General features: G+C 32.7%; 1 protein-coding gene across 1 annotated transcript in view; it reads right to left on the bottom strand.

The window, feature by feature from the left end:
• The window catches only part of LOC143085559 (beta-1,4-galactosyltransferase 5-like), a 78,198-nt gene that overhangs the window by 21,927 nt on the left and 35,538 nt on the right, over positions 1-20,733 (bottom strand). Inside the window, exons 3-4 of the mRNA XM_076261990.1 lie at positions 6,049-6,307; positions 1,781-2,010 (exon numbers count right to left, since the gene is read on the bottom strand). Coding sequence (XP_076118105.1) covers positions 1,781-2,010; positions 6,049-6,307 — 489 coding nt within the window. The remainder of the gene's footprint in view (positions 1-1,780; positions 2,011-6,048; positions 6,308-20,733) is intronic.

Below are 20,733 nucleotides of genomic sequence, written 5' to 3' on the forward strand. Positions count from 1 at the left end.
ACAAGTACAAAGTTGAAGAGCATTGAGGATCCAAAATTCCAAAAAGTTGTGCCAAATACGGCTAAGGTAATCTATACCTGGAATAAGAAAATCCTTAGTTTTGTAAACAGGAAATTTATAAAAATTACCACATTATTGAACGAGATATTATATCATGGATACGTTTCTGTGCTACCATGGAAACATAGAAATAAGAATTATATTATAATTGCACATCTGCACTAAAGGTACTGATAAATATCCTTTATTTCCACGTTTCAAGCTTGAAGATTACACTCAGTGATACTAAAACATTTTTTGAAATGTTCTTTAACTGTTAACGTAAAACTAACTATGTGTTGCTAAGGAAAACTCGGGTTGATTTGACAGGTTATATAGATATAAATTCAAATTGTTCTTTCATGCAAAAAAACATTGTTACTAAATATATCAATATAGGAGTCGACTTAATATGCGTCGTATGAAAATATTTAAATTTTTCATTTTTTTATGGATAACATTGGATAAAAATGTCCTTTTGTGTGATCACTAGACAACATTGTGGATGCTAAGTTGCTATTAAGAACTTTTTGAAATGATAGATCCAACAATAATAAATATTCAAGTGTTTGGTAACACATTATCATTCATTTTAATAGATTCAGAAGTCTTTTTCTAGGGCAATTGCATTAAAAGTGGATAAAAAACTATAAACATTATAGTTCATTTTATAAAACCCGTTGCTAGGCAACCAAATAATCACATAAACACAAAATGTTCAATAGTTTTTTAAGTCACTATGCATAGACTAATGATGGATTGAATATGAAGTCATTTAAAGAGGGGCCAAAAATGCCACTTATCATACCTTGTCTTTTCATATTTATATTTTTTTTTGTAAAATAGCTCTTTGAGCCAAATATTATGTTAGTACCGTATCAATACTCTTTACACTTTAATATTTTTTTTCTTTATCTGCACAGTATCGTTTATCCAAGACAATCGAGTACATATTAAATTTGCTGATTGCTCCTATATATAGCCTTCTAGATATACATGTAAATATAAACGTCTATCGAGGCAATCTATTCGTTATGAATAAAACTATTTTGAATACAACGAATTCGACTCAAAGCGAACAACTTTATCATTTTTTAAAGACAGGTTAACGATACCAAAAGATCATTCAAACTCATCCGTCGTAAACAAACGATATAGTTAAAAGAATAACAGTACAAACCAAACAAAATTTTAAGAAATCTAGATCTATATGAGTTCTTTAATCTTGAAATTTATAAATCAATTGTAAAATTTAGAATAGAAGAGAATTTTAGATATATATCTAATTTATTTTCATACTTATACAACCACTTAAATACGCATTTGTTTAATCTGTCCTTGTCTGTTTAACAAAATCTGGATCATAATCTAAAAACAGTTGTTCATTGCTTTGCCTTACATAGGATCAAATCTGTATTACAATACAGATATAAGTTTGGTGTACATTTCCTACACCCATAACATATCATTGCTTTGTATTTAAATGCATTTATGCAAGAGAATTCTCCTGTTCCCCGAATTGAACACCACAATAATCGAATGACAATAATGTGTGTCAAAAAGACAATAACAATAAAAATCAAGGAGTAAACAAAGATTCATGAAACCAAAAGATATTTTAAATTGCATCAACAGTTACAAATAATAAATAAGAAACAACACGAACTCCACTAAAAACCGGGACTGAAATCAGCTTCAAAAATCAAAAAGCTTTGTATATATTGATGCAAAAGATACCTACTTGTTGTACGAGATATATTCCAAATTCCAATTGTTGTCGATGTATTTTAGGTATAACATTATTCAAAAACACTTTCAATTGATCTTTCCTGTCTCTGTAGGGCACAATAATTGCTACTTTTTGAACAGGTGTGCACTTTGGTGGTCTGTAATGCCCATTTTTCATAAATGGGAAGTTGTTGATCAAACTAGCCATGCTGAGTACAGATCTATTGAGTGGTTCAAAGCCATCTAAAATGTAGGCAGATCAATTTATAATGTATTTTTTCAGTACGAATTAAAATAGGCCTATTGAGTTATATAATTGATTTACTACAAAACTCCTCAATGTCTCAGAAATTTATAAAAAAACAACATATATATACAAAAATACAAAAAACAAGGGAGGTCATTTTATAGATATGAACCAGTCACCAATGTTTCATACAAACTACCAAAAATTATTTTAAATATTGTCCGAAAACTGGAAAAATCCCACACTTATAATGAAACTCGGAAACGTAAAATCCCAAAATTTATAAATATCGAAAGGGAGTTTACTCTAATAGATACAAATAATTCACCAAGAGTTCATGCAAATTGGTTAAAGCGTTGTTGAGTTATCATCAGACATGTTGATGACGTACGGACAGGCAGACAGACGGTCAGATAACGGTATACATGATTCGTTCCGTTATCGAGCGTCCCATTGTCTATGTCATTCTGCTCAGCTCTTAATTGTGACGTCAAATACGTTGAACCGGCCTTAATAACTTTGACCCGGACATATCAGCGACATCATAATGTTTGAAAAAAGTAAAATCACAAAAATACTGAACTTAGAGGAAAATCAATTCGGAAAGTCCATAATCACATGGCAAAATCAAATAACAAAACGCATCAAAAACGAATGGACAAAAACTGTCATATATCTGATTTGGTAAAGGCATTTTCAAATGTAGAAAATGGTGGATTAAACCTGGTTTTAAAGCGCTAACCCTCTCACTTTGATGGCAGTCTCATCAAATTCCGTTATATTTACATTGATGCGTTAACTAAACAGACACAATAAATAGAAAAGTCAGAATATGGGTACATCAGTCATCATCGTATAACAATTTTAAAAGGAACAATTTAACAGAACACAAAAACATCTATCTACAAACGCATTCATTGATTTGTGTGTCTGACGTCAGAAAATTTTATACGTCACATAGATGTGTCGTTCAATGTGCATACAAACAATTTTGAAATTTACTTAGGCAATGTTAGCATACATGGTTAAAAATTCAAAAATTGTAAGAATAAATTTTAGTAATAGACCGAGATTTAAACTAGTCCAAAAGTTATATATAGAATTCATAAGAATCCACAAATAGTTAATTCCACTACGCGATTGAATGATTTTGACGTTTATGGTTCAACATATATTGTAATTCATAATAGAAATATATCATAATGACATAAAATAGAACAATATCATACTGACGGGATCTTTTAAAGTACAGAGTCACGTTAAAGAAATACAAAAAGTTGCATATACAAAACACACCACCAAAAAATGAAAGACAATACAAATACATTGACGAGATGTATAAGTACCGAGCCACGTCAAACGAATATCACATAAAACCATTCAACAGTAAAAGTAATATTAATAATAGAACAAAGACAAATGAAAGAACTATAAAACACGTTGTTAAGATGATAAACAACATCAGTACGCAGAATATATACATCAAGACCATCGTGTATTATTTGTGAAGTTGATACGGAATAGTTATCAACAAGGTCTTGGTACCTTCCGATGAACTTTTTTAGACATACCCCTGGTTCATTAACTTTCTACTCAGACACTGATGACGTTTACAAAGTCTGAGTAGGAGCTGCAAGCTCTTGAATATCGAATAAGTTGGGAAATATATATGCCATATGCAGGTGAAGTTGGGTATATTGCTACTAAGGTGGGGGAAATTTATAACTTCAAAATTAAAATCGTCTCGTTTGTCATAGATTCTGGTACCGAGATGACTGTGTAAGTCAAATTCGAGATATAAGTCTAAAAATGAAGCTGAGGAAGCCGTGTCTGTTGTTTCTTTAATCTATAGTTCTGGGGGATATATTAATGGAACCAAATCAGAAAAGTTCGGATTGTTTATGGAAAGAACATCATCAATATATCTGAAAGTGAAATTAAATAATCTGGCTTCTTTGATCCTCTTGTTTTTGACAAGTGTCTAGAGGAACTCCGATTCATATTAAAATAAGAAGAGGTCGGCAAGAAGAGGCGCACAGTTTTTTCCCATATGATTGCCGCCAATTTTTTGGAAAAGTCTACCCCCAAACTCAACAAATATGTTGTCGATAAGAAACTCCAGCATACTGACCACTTGTTCTTCTGTGTAGCATGTTTTACCTCTTTGTTTGTCACTATTAACAAAATATGCCTTATGAAATAATAAATTTATAGCGTATGCTAAAAATTTTATGTTGAAAGGCATTGTGGCTTATTTCTTTTAGGCTATTTTTCAATTTCACATGGGGAATGGTGGTATACGGGGTTGAAAATTCAAAAGTTTTGATACAACTAATTTCAGAAAAAGACCGAGATTTAAAATTGTTTAGAAGTTCTTTAGAATTTTTAAGAATCCACATATGATTAATACCACTACGCGAGTAAAAAGTTTAACAGTATTTCTGAAGACCCTTTTTCACTGCGGACAGAATTTTAGTCAATCTAATGGACAATTCTTTAGTGGAACATGAAGATGAGCCAGCAATATACCGTTTTTTTACGGAATTTTATGAAGCTTTGGTATCCAATACAAGCAAGGTAAGTCCTTCGATTTGGTGTTCAATGTAATGTTTATTGAAGCCATGAAGGACTTATGATTTGCTAAAATCTCATCCTTGTCAAATAATATGTTTTAGTAAGTGGAATTACAATGTACCTGAGTGCTTCTTTATACCCAATTCTTTTACCAGACATTCGTAGTAATACGATTTACAGACAAAGACAATATTATTTGAAGCTTTGTCCGCAGGAACAACAACATACTTGAAGAGAGGATAGACATTGCATGGCCTCTTTGTCTCTGAAAACGGACTTTGGTCGATCGTTCACACAGTTTTTCAACTTGTGAATGCGACGTTTTATCAGAGACCTGATAGTTTTAACCCATTCTGACAAAGTGTCCAGTTCAACTTCTTCTCGCTTAGCCCATGCTCTGGTGTAGTCCTCAATGAAACCGACATTGATAAGTTGGACCCGACGTTATCAAGTCATCTTCTGGTTGCTCTACTTCAGAAATAGATTACCTTAGCTGCATTTGGCAAAACTTTTAAGAATGTTTGGTCCTCAACGCTCTTCAACTTCGTAATTAATTTGGCCTTTTTAATATTTTTCGATTCGAGCGTCACTGATGAGTCTTTTGTAGACGAAACGCGCGTCTGACGTAAATATGAAATTTCTCTCCTGGTATCTATGATGAGTTTATTTGCATGTATTTGGTTTTGATGTCATATTTGTTATTCTCGTGGGATTTTGTCTGTTGCTTGGTCCGTTTCTGTGTGTGTTACATTGTAGTGTTTTGTCGTTGTTCTCCTCTTATATTTAATGCGTTTCCCTCAGTTTTAGTTTGTTACCCCGATTTTGTGTTTGTCCATGGATTTATGAGTTTGAACATCGGTATACTACTGTTGCCTTTATTTATTTGCAAGTGAAACTAAGAAAACACTTCCAAAAGACGGAAGTACAGCCCGATAAATCGATTATCAGGTTATCTGCCTATTGATATTGTAAAATATCAGCTGCTCTACACAATATGAAAGCTTTTTGACAAAAAGCTGCATACTGTGACTCGCAGCTGATATTTTACAATATCAATATGCAGACAACCTGATAATCGGTACTTATCGAGTGTATAAAAAACATATTGGATTATTACAAATTCTCAACACTCACATATAATACATAAAACCAATTAATGAATCCAACCATGTTTTATGATGTCATTCATTCAGTACATTTCGACATTTTAATACGATCCCTGTTAGATTCAGTGTAGGTATCGGTGTCGGTAGTTTGTGATAATTTTTCGAAAATGTCTAATAAGAAGTCTTAAGGTTTCTATAGCATGCCAAATATATCACTCATAATCAAGAGTAGATATGAACAACATGAAGACAACTTTGATATTAACATAAATATTTCACGAGATATAGTTAGACAATGTAGAAAAAGTGAAAATACATCTTATATTTTGACGTTTTATTATCATGTATACTTACTTAGGTTATCTGGAGGAAATGCACATGAATGATTTATATTTTTCTTTAAATGACTGTAAAATCCACTTGTATATCTTGTTCCGTGTTTGTTTGAGATCGGTATATTTAAATTATTAAGTATGATAGTAATACTCTTATTATTCCACCAGTGACGACCAGAAGTATTAAATTTTACTTGAATCACAAAAAAAATTGTACCGAAGATAAGTATCCCAGTCATCCAGATTCGATTTATTCTCCGATAATATGTGTTGTAAGACTACAAAATAATATTTCACTGTCATTAATTTGTCGTTTTACATAAACAAAAAAATACAATTAAATGTTTAAAGCATAATTTCGTATGGATATTTTATAATTTATTATATGAAAAGATGTGGTATCATGTATGATTGCCAATGAGACAACTCTTCACAAGAAACTACTGACGCAGAAATAAACAAATTGTTCAAAACATGAACGAGAATCAAATACGATGTATGTAACATAGCAACAAACGACAACCACTTAATGACGGGTTCGCGACCTGGGATAGACACAAACATACAGAATGTTGCGGGCTTAAACAAGCTAGCGGGATCCAAAACATACCCTAACATGTACCTGGTACAGTGGTGTAACAGTACAACATAAGAACGACCTATATGACCAGGTGAAAAAGGCAACTAGTTCAAAGCCATTGACAATATAAAAAATCATGCAGCTAGGTTCAAGCTGCCAATCAGATCAACTCGATCAAGTCCGATGAAGAAAGATTAAGTGATCGGGAGACTGGTCTGACTCTATCGACCAGGATATTTGTGGTGGTCTACTTTGCTCGTCATCGATCTGATTTTCTACCCGAGAAATTTTGAAAGGATCGAGCAGCCAGGCACTAAAAAAAAGATAGGGGGGATTTGTCGAGTATCGGACGAACTAATCGGGAAATGGATCGTGTAGAAATCGTGTTTTGTCGGATAACACATATTTTACCGATCAGTTATCGATCATCTCGACCTTTGTTCGGCTAATATCCGATCATTTGCCGATCAACGCCAACCTGGTTGATCTGTTGTAAATGTTTACCAGACAAATGCCCGAGCGCTTCCAGATCACTGCACATTTTTTTTTTTTTTTTTTTTATCTCAGATCAACTCGAACAAATACCAGATCTTTACGTGACCACATTCGACCACTATTCGATCTCTTTTCGGTCATACGTGAGTGCACATGACTGCTACGCGATTATTGAAAAGGTTGTGCAGATCTGATTAACTCTGATAAATTTGCTTCCGTAAAAATAAATTGTCACTGTTCATTTAACTGTACAATGTACGGTACATGTCGATACTTATGCAAGGAGGGTAATATTTTAAAAGATACCATAAGAAACATTCAAATTCAAAGATCGAGAACACAGCCTCAATGCTCTGCAACTTCGTACTTTATTTGGTATTTAAACATTTTTGATTCGGGCGTCACTGATGAGTCTTTTGTAGACGAAACGCGCGTCTGGCGTTAATATAAAATTTCAATTTTAATGACGCCGTTGATTCCTTGAAATTTCGTCCACATAATTCAGTGATAACTTTGATTTCAACTTTAATTGATTTTCAGCCATTTCATAGATAAGAAAAATATAGGGAGTTATGTGATGTTTGAATAATTACGAATAAAATACGCTGAACACGACAATGTGTTAATTTGTCCTTTTGAAACTTATAACGTATTGAGATAATCATTTTATTTCAACTGGAGGAAAACGAAATCAGACTGCCTATTCATACCCCATTCCCCTAAAAAAATTTAAAGGGGCACTAGCTGACAAATTCATGGTCACCAATTTGACTCAAATTCTCATATTTGATTTATAACAATGTAAAACATTTATCCAAACTATCAAAAGTCTAAAATAAATAGTTTACAGAGCATGGGATTGATAATATATAGGTTCGTTTCGTGTGTATTTTAGTCCAGACGCCATCTAATTAACTATCTATTTGACCTCAGATGACCATATAAGCGATGTAAACATAAATAAAGATATGAATAGATTAAACCAACACGTGCAATGGGATATTTATAGGTCTGTTTGATTTTATTCTACAGATTAAAAATAGATGTTTTTTTTTTGCTTTTAACCGTATAAGAATGATTTTATGTGCATCGAATTAGTAATCAAATGATTTACCGTAGTTTCACTTTCATTGTTGACATTCTTTTTCTTTAAATAACCAGTACACGTACAATGCATGCGTTGTCAATCTCTAGCTAGGGGTTAAATTGAAGTTCACATGAATACGGATTTAAAGAGGTCGACTCATTCACTTGCAAGTGAATAACTGATTATTAATGTTTCTTAGCGTAATTTGCCAAAATTGAACCTTTTTGGCTGTAAAAAGCGAATTGTTATTTCACTATTTCACTTTCATTATTGATTGAACAGAAAAACAATCAAACTTTAGATTTTTTATATATCTCGTAGCTAGTGCCCCTTTAAGAAATGACATATCAATATTAAACAAAATCATGTGGGCGTATATTCGTGAATCGAAATAAAAAGCAAATCTAACATGCAATACATTTGTTTACATGTATTTAAGAATTCATTTCTCTTTAATCCCATGTTGAACTTTATTTTCCTATTTATTAAAAAGCAGCACCGGTTGAGAATTTGATACATACACATTCAAAGAGATGTTATTGTCTGTAAAATCAAATATAGTTGAATAAAACAAACAAATGCGTTGCACAATAAATACATTTTAATCAAGGGATTTTCTCCTTGTTTGACTAAAATTAAAATTGAGAATGGAAATGGGGAATGTGCAAAAGAGACAACAACCCGACCATAGAAAAAAACAACAGCAGAAGGTCACCAACCGGTCTGCAATGTAGCGAGACATTCCCGCACCCGCAGGCGTCCTTCAACCGGCCCCTAAACAAATATATGCTAGTTCAGTGATAATGAATGCCATACTAATTTCCAAATTGTACACAAGAAACTAAAATTAAAAATACAAGACTAACAAAGGCCAGAAGCTTCTGACTTGGGACAGGCGCAAAAATGCGGCGGGGTTAAAAATGTTTGTGAGATCTCAACCCTCCCCTATACCTCTAGCCAATGTAGAAAAGTAAACGCATAACAATACGTACATTAAAATTCAGTTTAAGAGAAGTCCGAGTCTGATGTCAAAAGATGTAACCAAAGAAAATAATCAAAATGACAATAATACATAAATAACAACAGACTACTAGCAGTTAACTGACATGCCAGCTCCAGACTTCAATTAAACTGACTGAAAGATTATGATTTCATCATATGAACATCAGGCACAATCCTTCCCGTTAGGGGTTTAGTATCATACCATCATAACATATATGAGAAGAACATAACCCGTGTCATGCCAACAACTGGTTTTTGAATAAATGTGTTTAGTTCCGATGCAAAGACCCTATAAGTGAATCAATATTAACGCCAAAATATGCAATCTTTAATGACCTGACAACAGTATCGTAACTATATCCCTTCTTAATAAGTCTATTCAAAGGTTTTGTTAGTTTTTGAGGTGAATACTGACACCTTTGTGCTTTATAAAGAATATTTCCATAAAAAATTGGATGTGAAATACCTGAACGTATAAGAATTCTGCATGTTGAGCTATATTTACGAATGATGTCCTTATACCGATGATAAAATTTAGTAAATGTTTTGACTAGTTTGTGATATCGAAACCCTGGTGTAATAATTTTTCAGTAATACATAAATTTCTCTCGTTAAAATCTTAAACATTGTTACATACACGAGCGAATCGTACAAGTTGAGATATATAAACACCGTAAGATGGTGACAAGTGAACGTCACCATCTAAAAATGGATAATTAACGATAGGAAATGAAAAATCATCTCTTTTATCATAAATGTTAGTATTCAGCTTTCCGTTATGCCCACGTCACACTGTCCCGATTTTTATATACGATGGACACCCGAATGCGAAAATTTTAAGTTCGTACGAAGGTGGTCCCGATCTCGTTAAAATACCAAAAAGTGACCGAAGCAAGTACGATGAATAACGAAGTCTATACGATGGTGCCGAAATTATATACGATAGCAAAAGATGGACATACGAAGGTTAACCGAAGACAGGTATTTAAGCTTTATATCTCAACCGAAGCTTACACGATGGACCACGAAGGCTACACGATGGATTACGAAGGCTACACGATGGATTACGATGATGGCGCGATCGCCATACGATGTCTAAAAGACGTCGTGTACAGCTTTTTGTCTAATTTTTATAAAACTTAGTTTATTATCCCCTCGCCTACTACATGTAAGTTGTGTGTAGATAAAATTGTTATGGACACTCTACAACCAAAATGCTCAAAATTTGGTATGGTATTACTCGTTAAGAATATCTTAAGCGCTATTGACTTTAAAGTTCAAAGGTCAATGTCACAGTGGCAGTTGTAATACAAGGCAATATCACCCTTGTGGACACTCTAAAACCAATATGCTTAAAAAGATTTTAACCATATTTGGTATATTGTTCCTCCTTCTAATGATCTGACATTTTTTACGTTTAAGGTCAAAGGTCAAGGTCATGCAGATGGACTTGTTTTTCTCCTTGAAATAGCATAATACACAGGAAATTGGTTGCTCTTTTTTTACCTGCTGGTTCTAAAGACAATATTAAAGGTATTTCCAGTTACTTAATGTTTTGGTTGATTTCTAGTTTATGTATCAAATATGCATATTCAATTTACCATTTTCTGCATGTGTCATATGCAAATATAGTGTCGATATTTGTCCCAAATATGTTACATACGAGGGGATGCCACGCTCGGCATTGCCTTGTTTGAACTGTAAAATGTGAGCACTAGTCTGAATAACCACCCATAATTATGCCCATGTTTACTGATCCATCTTAAAGGTAAGGTAATGGGTTCGTTGATTCATTTTATTCAAAAAGAGCTCTTTCCAGGAGAATATCATAATAATATAGACAAAAGGAAGGATGTGGGGAAAGCAACAAATGCAGCAAAATATGACATATAGAAAACAAAATGGTTATGGAGTAAACATTCGTGTGACAACAACTAAGACGATACATAAAAAATCAGAATAATGAAGAAAAAGTTGGTTTCCCTATATACGTGTACCTGCAGTGTTGGTGTACGAGACGCGTTTATGATTTTCATTATGTTACTTGATATGAAAAATTGACAAAAAATAATATTTTACTTGTAAAAGTAAATCCTGAGCCTGTAATAACTGCTCTTCTTGTTCCATTTGAATTAATAGAAACAACGCTGTCGCCTTTCTTGATCTCATGGAATCATATGATATGAGCTCCATGTTTTGTGAGCGTCTTTCTTAACTGTCGTATCAGACTGACCAGTGCATATCGCGCATGGCACTTTACATGTATTTTAAAATAACTTACATTTAGCTGTATTTATTGCCGTCGTAGTTCTATCTTGTCGCCTTCGTACTTTTATTCGATGGCAACACGACGGGATTACGAGGTCTTCACGAAGTCGTGTTGCCATCGTAAGATCTTCGGGTAGCTTCGTGATTCATTCGTGTAGACATCGTAATGTCAAAACTACCCGATGGAAACGATGGACACACGAATGCAATACGATGTTCAAAGATGCATTCCCGATGACATTACGATGGTGAGGATGGTGATACGAACTCAATACGAACCTTCAACATCGGACGCACCTCGGGGATTTTTAAACATGTTAAAAAATTTAGAACCCTTCCCGAAGTTGTCCCCGAAGGCTAGAAAAAGTGGCCGATGGTTCTACGATGGTTAAAGATGGCACTAGGAATAGCCCGATCTTGATACGATCAGTCCCGATTTTGAAAATTTCCATAATCGTGTTGCCATCGCCGTAAAAATCGTGACAGTGTGACGCGGGCATTAATGATATAGATATCAAGATCGAGGAAAGGGCAGTGGTCATTGTTAGTATTAGCTTTATTCAAATTAAGTTCAACAGGATAAATTTCTTTAATATACATACTGAAGTCGTCATTATTGAGAGCCAAAATATCATCCAAATATATAAAAGTATTATTAAATTTGTTTATCAGATAATGTTTTGCTGGGTCTTTGCTTATTTTTGTCATACATTGTAACTCATAGCAATACAAAAACAGGTCCGCAATAAGTGGTGCACAGTTAGTCCCCATTGGAATTCCAATAATCTGACGATATATGGAATCCCCAAATCGAACAAAAATGTTATCTAGTAAAAATTCAAGGGCATATATAGTATCAAAGCATGTCCAATTGACATAGTTCTTTTGTTTATTGCTACTAAAAAATGACCTAAAAGAGTTTGAACATATATATTCACATTCTGACTTTTTAAATGCCCATTTAATTAGGTGTGTGCATTTTTTCTTAATGAGAATGTGAGGCAATTTGGTATACAGGGTAGAAAAATCAAAACTTTGAACAGATTCAACATCACCAATATAAGCATGCAATTTATCAAGTACTTCCAACGAGTTCTTGACACTCCAAAAGTAATTAATTCCACTATTTTCGAAGGCCTTATTTGAACAATTTATTATCAGGTTTTTAATTATACCAAGTGTGCTGGTAAGAAGTTTGTTGCAGAAAATTAAATTAGAAAAGTATCTTTTATATCAAAGCATGCACAAAAGAAACTTATTTCCAAATGAACGTTCTTACCTAATGAATAGTTTAAATTATGAACATAATTCCTGAAACAGTATTTAACTCTGTTTATTTCGTAGAAGCAGAGGCATGTTCTATATATATGTAAATAGAACTTTTTGTAATGTAGGGTGCAGCCACATTTTTCTACAGCTTTTATGTCCGACAAATGTACTTAATAATCGTATTTTCACAAATTATTTTACCATATGATGACTGTGGATACTGAATCAGGAGATGTTTTTTGCCTAGAACCGGGTATTAGGTCTATTTTAAAAGACCCATTTGAGAAATAAATTGTGGTATTTTTTATATTTTAAAAAAGATGAAATATGAGGCAAACATTTTTCAAAAGTGAACTATATACATCATATTAGATCACTAGCACACCGTGTAACAAATTTATCTTACCGACTTTCTTCACATGTTGCATTTTGGCTATCGGCCTCTCAAAGTGATTAAGTCTCCAATACTTAGTATTAACATCCTACTTCCAATTGTCAAGACAGAATTTTTTTTTAATAATAACTACTATTTAGCTTTAAATTTGTTCTATGAATTTATTACAATAGATCATTACATGTATCAATTTCTTCGTTTGTTGATGCCTTTCAGATTTTTGTTTTGTTTTGAAAGGGAAGTAACTCCATTGTGTCAACAATAACAACTTGTAAGCATTAATTATGTTTTATGAACTTATTTCAACCTTTCATCATCAATTTCTCCGTCTGTTGAATCCTTTCCGATTTCCCCTCAAGACCGTGTTTTTTAAAGGGTTGTGGCATCTTGTTTGTTTTGAAACAGAAACACAATATGACCCGTCAACATTATGAACAGATAAAGATATAATATGGAAGATATAGACGTAGGAAGGTGTGGTATGAGTGCCAATAAACAACTCTCCATCCAAATAACAAGTCATAAAAGTAAACCATTATAGGTCAATGTACAGCCTTCAGAACGGAGCCTTGGCTCACAACGAACAACAAGCTATAAAGGGCCATAAAATTACTAGTGTAAAACCATTCAATCGGAAAAACTAACGGTCTGATCTATATATATATAAAAAACAAAAAAAAACAAAAAAAAACAAAAAAAAAACAAAAAAAAAACAAAAAAAAACGAAAAACTAGTAACACGTATAAATACCATAAACAAACGACTACTACTGTTCATCAGATTCCCGACTTAGGACAGTTGCAAACATTTCAAACGTTTTTATGGAACCAAACCTTCTCCCATTTTTTAAACAATAGCATAACATCACAAAATAGAAAAACCCATGAAAAATATCAATTGGAAGGCTTAACTCAATCAAAAAATAGTTTACTAAATACTAATAATGACATTTTTTGTTTAAAACATAGGTAAAAAAAAACCAAGAAGTTTGGCTGTGCGTATTGCTATGTGTTGCTTTATTCTACATTGGCTAGAGAGATATAAGGGAAACGTTAAGGTTTTACCTCGCCGATTATTTGCGCTTATGAAAGGTCGGGAGGCTCTAGCCTTTGTTAGTATTGTATTTTTATTAATTTCATTTCATTTATTCATAACTTTGTATGTTTCGGAGTTTAATATGACGTACATTTTCACTGAACTAGTACATACTTTTATTTAGGGACCAGCTGAAGACCACCTGCGGGTGCGATATTTTCACTGTGTAAAAGACCCATTAGTGGCCTTCAGCTGTTATAGGTTCTGTGGTGGGTTTGTTGTCTCTTTAACATATATCCAATTTCCATTCACATCAAAAGTGTCCATGTCATAACTTTATAAACCGTTCTAACCAACTTTTTTTCGTACTTTGACCTACAATGGTTTACGTTTAAAACTGTGTAACTAGGAATGATATTTGTCTCATTTGCCCTTATAGCACATTTTCGTAAAAATATTTTAAACTTTCAATGAATTGTTACTGATGACCATATGGGTGAAGTTTGATTTTGATGATTTCCACTATCTTTTAGACGAAATTGACATTAACATATTGATTTTATTTATAACAATTTCAGTCGCATGCATGCCAAAACTCATGGCCAATTCCACCAGTGTCATTTGTCAAATATTCACATATATCGCTTGGGACATAAAATGTACGTGTATTATCATTGATGGATTATAAAATAAGAACAAAACGTGACATGTTTGTACAAGTAACCTACGGTATTGTCATCAAAGCTTAATAATACCTTTAAAATGCAAAAATACCTAACTGGCAGTCAATTTGAAAGATTATTCCTTTTTATCAAATTTATTATTTGCTTGTCGATAAAAATATGAAATTGAATACATTTCTGTTCCTATCATGTAGGTTAATTGATTATATGTCACACGCACTTAATATTTGATCAATCCAAATTCAAACAGGTGAATTTCATAAAGCGAAAACAAATCTAGCTGAGTATGCATACCACTATTCCTAACGTTTATTAAAAAAAAACCCTCTAAAACATCAATACGTAACGATAAAGAACACATATTGATAATGGCATCTTGCTAGTAGTCATGTTGACCATGTTGACAAAAATTTTGGTTTATTTCTATTTTTAACTAGTTTGTTTAGTATGTATTGCAATTATTTAATCTGCCAAAGTGACATTATAACCGTTTTGTTTTAATTTTTTATTTAATTCAACACTTTGCATTTTGTTTTTATCATTGAAATAATGTTATTTGCCTTTACACTTGCATATTAAATACATTTTGGACATAACATCGTAGAAACGATGTTGTGTGTGTGTGTGTGTGTACTCTAACAGTGCTACAATATACTATCGTTGAATACAATTGTTTATTAAACTGTTCGTAACCTGTACATATATATATACAATAACAATGGAACTTTTTAACGACCTCGCACGGTCGGTACATTTACAATGTAATGGGGAGATTTTATAGGATGTGCGTACTTACCAAAACGTTTCCTACACTAACGATTAAAATATGTTTAAAATTAAGTACATTAATCCTTTATTGCTTGTGACATTAGTTATACATTTTTTTTTATCAAATAAAACGTTGTAAGCTCAATGTTACTTTTCATACCTCCTGTACATTTCTAGGAATATGATTGGTTAAAAACAACCGCGAGGTGGTATATGAACTCATCATAGATACCAGGACTAAATTTAGTATATACGCCAGGCGCGCGTCTCGTCTACAAAAGACTCATCAGTGACGCTCGAATCTAAAAAAGTTAAAAAGGCCAAATAAAGTACGAAGTTGAAGAGCATTGAGGACCAAAATTCCTAATCGTTTTGCCAAATACAGCTAAGGTAATCGATGCCTGAGGTAGAAAAGCCTTAGTTTTTCAAAAAAATAAAAAACTTGTAAAGTTAACATTAAATTTATAAATATTGTGACATACCTGGACTGATTATTGTTATTATTTAACGTATTATTTATTACTATACTATATATAAAAATATTAATTTTCGCGAACCATTTAGGTCACGGAAATTCCAAAATATGGCATCAGTAAGGAGAGTTGTGCAAATAATGTGAATACATAGAACCCCCATCCAAATTATCTCTAGCTAAAAGTATTCATCTTTTTCTATTTTATATGTACTAACAATATTCAATTTTTCTATAATTTCGATTAAAATATTCCAAAATCTGAGTAAAAATAAATCGAATGCCCCAAATAAACATTGTCTGATTGGTTGAAGTACTGTGGCGTCGATGCTTAGCATAATAAGCCTCGATGTAAAGCACACGCTTCACAGGAATAAGGAGAGTTTTACGAATAATGTGAATACACAGATCCTCCATCCTATTTATATTTTGCTGGAAATGTTGCAGTGTTCATCATTTCTGTTTTGATTCTGCTTACAACATTCCATTTTTTCTATAATTCCGATTTAAATATGTGGAACCCGCAATAAAAATAGATGGCCTTAATCACGTGGCCTCAATGATTTAATAGCAACGCAAAAAATTCCATTAATCATGTTGTACTTTGTTACCAGTCGGAACTTCTCGGCCTTTCTCGTTGCACGAAGTGAATAGCCGAGTAGTTCCGATTGACGATGTTACATAAGCCGAATCACACATACAGATCTTTGCGTTCAATTGTAATTCTTGGTGAAGTATACAGGTAACTTCGTTTACGAAAATTTATACACACTTTTTCATTAACATATTACCAGACTTTTGCATATTCACGTTTTTTTATGCTGAACTGTAGTCGAATTCAATTCTATACAATTTTTTTTTACGTGAAGCAATAGGAGTAAGAATATTTTTCGCGCCAATTTAAGCAGCTTCATCACCGTCAACAAAATTATTTATTGTTATTTTCGTGAAATTTTAGTCATATAGTTTATCAATTAGAGAATTTTTGGTAAGTATTACTTATTAATGTTAAGGTTCTACTGATGTGCTTCTCTAGACCGTTTTGACGGTTCGTTTTATCCCATTTATCTCAATACTATCTCCGATGACAGAAATGTCAACCCGACCTATTCGTGTCGAAAGTGAAAATCGCATCTATTTGATGAAATAATTTCTTCTTCAGCGGTTCATGTATTATTTCTGTATTGTTTGATTACCAATCACATTCACGTTACATGTTTGCATGAAAATGGTTATGTATTAGTCAATTGTAAGGGCGATGCAACATGGGAGGTCAGTGCGCGATCACGTGACATTATTATTTATAAACATACATGCTCCCCGTGTAACACGTGTCTGAATTATCCTTTCAAAGTGTTATGAATCTTTCAATCACTATTTTATGATATTTCTTTTTGTTTTTAGGTCTGCATATCAGTATAGTCCAAGTGAATTAGTAATAGTTCTGAGTTGTGTGTTTTTTTGGTTTTTTTTTTATAGAATTAGAAGGTAACTATAAGTCTACATAAGTTATATTTAACTAATGTCTAAAAAGATAACTCCACTTTCCCTCTATATTTAAAACCGCATACTAATTTAAACAGCATTTGCTCCCCTTGAACACTAATATGCCCCTTCCCCGTCATTTCCCTTTAAATTTGCGCAAAAGTCATACTTTTAGTCCATTTACATTAATGACCGATTTGTGATTTCACCATCTTAACTGCAATTTTCATATTGAACACATTTCACCATTCAGTTTCCCACGTTTTTTGTCTTATATGAAGGAGGTTAACTTTTTAGGTCATGTTTTCCTAAACACCTTATTGCTATTTGGTTAGAGAACACAATTAATTTGTAGTGCATTTCTTTTAGAACATATATGAAAACTAAAAAAATCCCACCCGCGCTTTCTCAATGAAACTTTTACAGTGTGTTGTACTACTTTTGGGACAAATTTTATCAAAATTAAAGAAAACTTCATCGTCTCTAACCCAAAATATGGACAATTTTATCTTTAGGGCGTCTTGAAATCTTTTGACAGCTTCCGAAGTCCTATATTTCAACCTTTTTCACCTGGACCAAATCACTACTTTCCTTTAAAATTCTGGACCCAAATTTGTTTACAGTGTAATTTCACCCCCCTACTTACAATTTGAGGCATTAAACATGGAGAAATTAATATGGAAGGGGTATTAAAATTAGTGGCAAGTAACCCACTATTAGCACTAGGGGCTGTATTCATGAACAATGAAAATCAAGGGACGACAATTGTGGTCTCGGACCTAATAGGATAGAAAGAGTTGACAAATCTTAAAAAAAACTTAGTATGACTAAAGCTTAATAAATTATAACACTGCTTGCAAAGTGTCACAACAATAGGATATACATTATAGACAATATGTTAAATTCTATACTCATCTTTGCGTGTTAAATTTTGACGTGAAAATTGGAAAATTTCAACTATCAACATGTTTGGCTTTAAAAATTAAAATATTGCAAAAAACTTCCATTGAAATGTCTTAATATATCATTTATTATGTTCATAAAGCAATAGAGTACTCATTTGATTTATCAGACTTAGCATAATTATTCAAAAGTCAAATTTATATCAGCCTGGGCCTGAAAATTGATGTTTTTCAATGAAAGGGGGCCTTTCATGAAGATGTAATATTTTCCAGCAATTTTAAATTTGTGAAGCTTTTTGGTTATAAATAATCCTTACATATCTATGTATTGCATGTACTTGAAATGGAAAGAAAAATTACAAATATCATATCATATTAGTTTAAAAGGGTCTTAAGCCAAGTAAGACGAAAAAAATAAGGGTCAATTTAGGCTGTGCCACATATTTCCATTAAAAAACGCATATTGAGGCTATAAGAAATAAAAAATTGTGTCTTTTTTTTCATTTCTATACTCATGTGACATGATACAACAAATCTGAGCACAAAAAGGCTCTTGCAATTAACTTTTCTTGCAGAGAGAATGGTCTGATACAAAGATTTTTGGCTTTTTAGTGAAAAACTTGAATGCAATTTTAGTGTCAACAGGCTTATATTTAAACCACTTGCTATCCTACAGAAGAAAAGAAAGATATGTGAAATGGAACAGGTACAATAGACATTGTAAAGTGCTTTTGGTTCAAATTTAGTGAGGTCTTTATTGTGGACTTCAAATTTTATGTACCAAGAACCCTATTTTTGACTTCATCCAAACAAGGGCGTTAGACAAGGGTCATTTATACAACACATTTTGCACATATTGTCTGAGATAATCTTCTTTTCTGTAGATCCCGAGTTCATAAACAAGTAAAGGAACTAGATAAAGGCATAGAAACACAAGTATTGACACATGAAAACCTGTCCGATAGAAAGTCAGGATGCCATGTATGCATTAATATTGAAAAAGCCTTAAAATGCCTATTTTGACCATAAAATGCCAAAATTGGTAATTTTTGTAGAAATTATATAGAATAAAAGTTTGAATACTTTAGTTTCATGCTATTTGACAAATTGACACCACCAAATCATTTAAGGAAGTTGCCCAAGTACAGATTCTATATTGACAGACTTCACCTCTTAGGTCCAAGAACACAATTAATTGGTAGCGCATTTCTTTTAGAACATAAATGAGAATAAAAAAAATCCCACCTGCGCTTTCTCAATGAAACTTTTACATGTTTACAGTGTGTTGTACTACTTTTTGGACAAATTATATCAAAATTGTAGAAAACTTCATCGTCTCTAACTCAAAATATGAACAATTTTATCTTTAGGGCGTCTTGAAATCTTTTGACAGCTTCCGAAGTCCTATATTTCAACCTTTTTCACCTGGACCAAATCACTACTTTCCTTTTAAATTCTGGACCCAAATTTGTTTACAGTGTAATTTCACCCCCTTACTTACAATTTGAGGCATTAAACATGGATAAATTAATTTGGAAGGGGTATTAAAATTAATGGCAAGTAACCCACTATTAACACTAGGGACTTTATTCGTGAACAACGAAAATCAAGGGACAACAATTGTGGTCTCGAACCATTTGTCTGTCTGGATTGTTAAAACCACAAAATCAGATAGTGATGAATATGCAAGTTTTCAACAATCCCGGAAAATACGAAAAATACACCTTATCGCTATTTAATCCAATCTCGAAAAGACAGTCAAATGTACAACTCCCTGTTTGGGTCAAGTGGCTGAAAATAGAGTTTTTTTAGTAGAGAGCTGAGGGAGTAAAAATTTTAGAAAGCGATCATCAAGAAACTTTAAGGGGGTGGCGGGTCTAAATCATTTATATAGGATTTCTCTATATTTTTCTATAAATGAACTTTATATTATTATAGTTAATAGAAAAATAAAATAAAAAAAGTGGGGTCACCCTTCATTTGCGCTCATAATCAGTCTTCCAAAGAAGCATACATTTATGTAAAAGTGTTTTTTTTCTGTTGAAGTAATAGGAGAAATAAAGTTAACATCGAAATAAAAAAAGAAATTTATTACAGAAATATAGGTCACAGATGAGTTGAAAAAGATATTTCAATTTTAAAGCAAAAAAATGACATTTACCCACCAAAGGGAGATCATTTGGAACTTTTTCAATGATGAATACATTCTAAAACAGGGACAAAACTTAAAGGGGGCCCAGTCGCCCATGGCTCCTAGATTTTGA

Source organism: Mytilus galloprovincialis, chromosome 8 (assembly GCF_965363235.1).
Source record: "Mytilus galloprovincialis chromosome 8, xbMytGall1.hap1.1, whole genome shotgun sequence".
In the NCBI taxonomy this organism is placed as follows: Eukaryota; Metazoa; Mollusca; class Bivalvia; order Mytilida; family Mytilidae; genus Mytilus; species Mytilus galloprovincialis.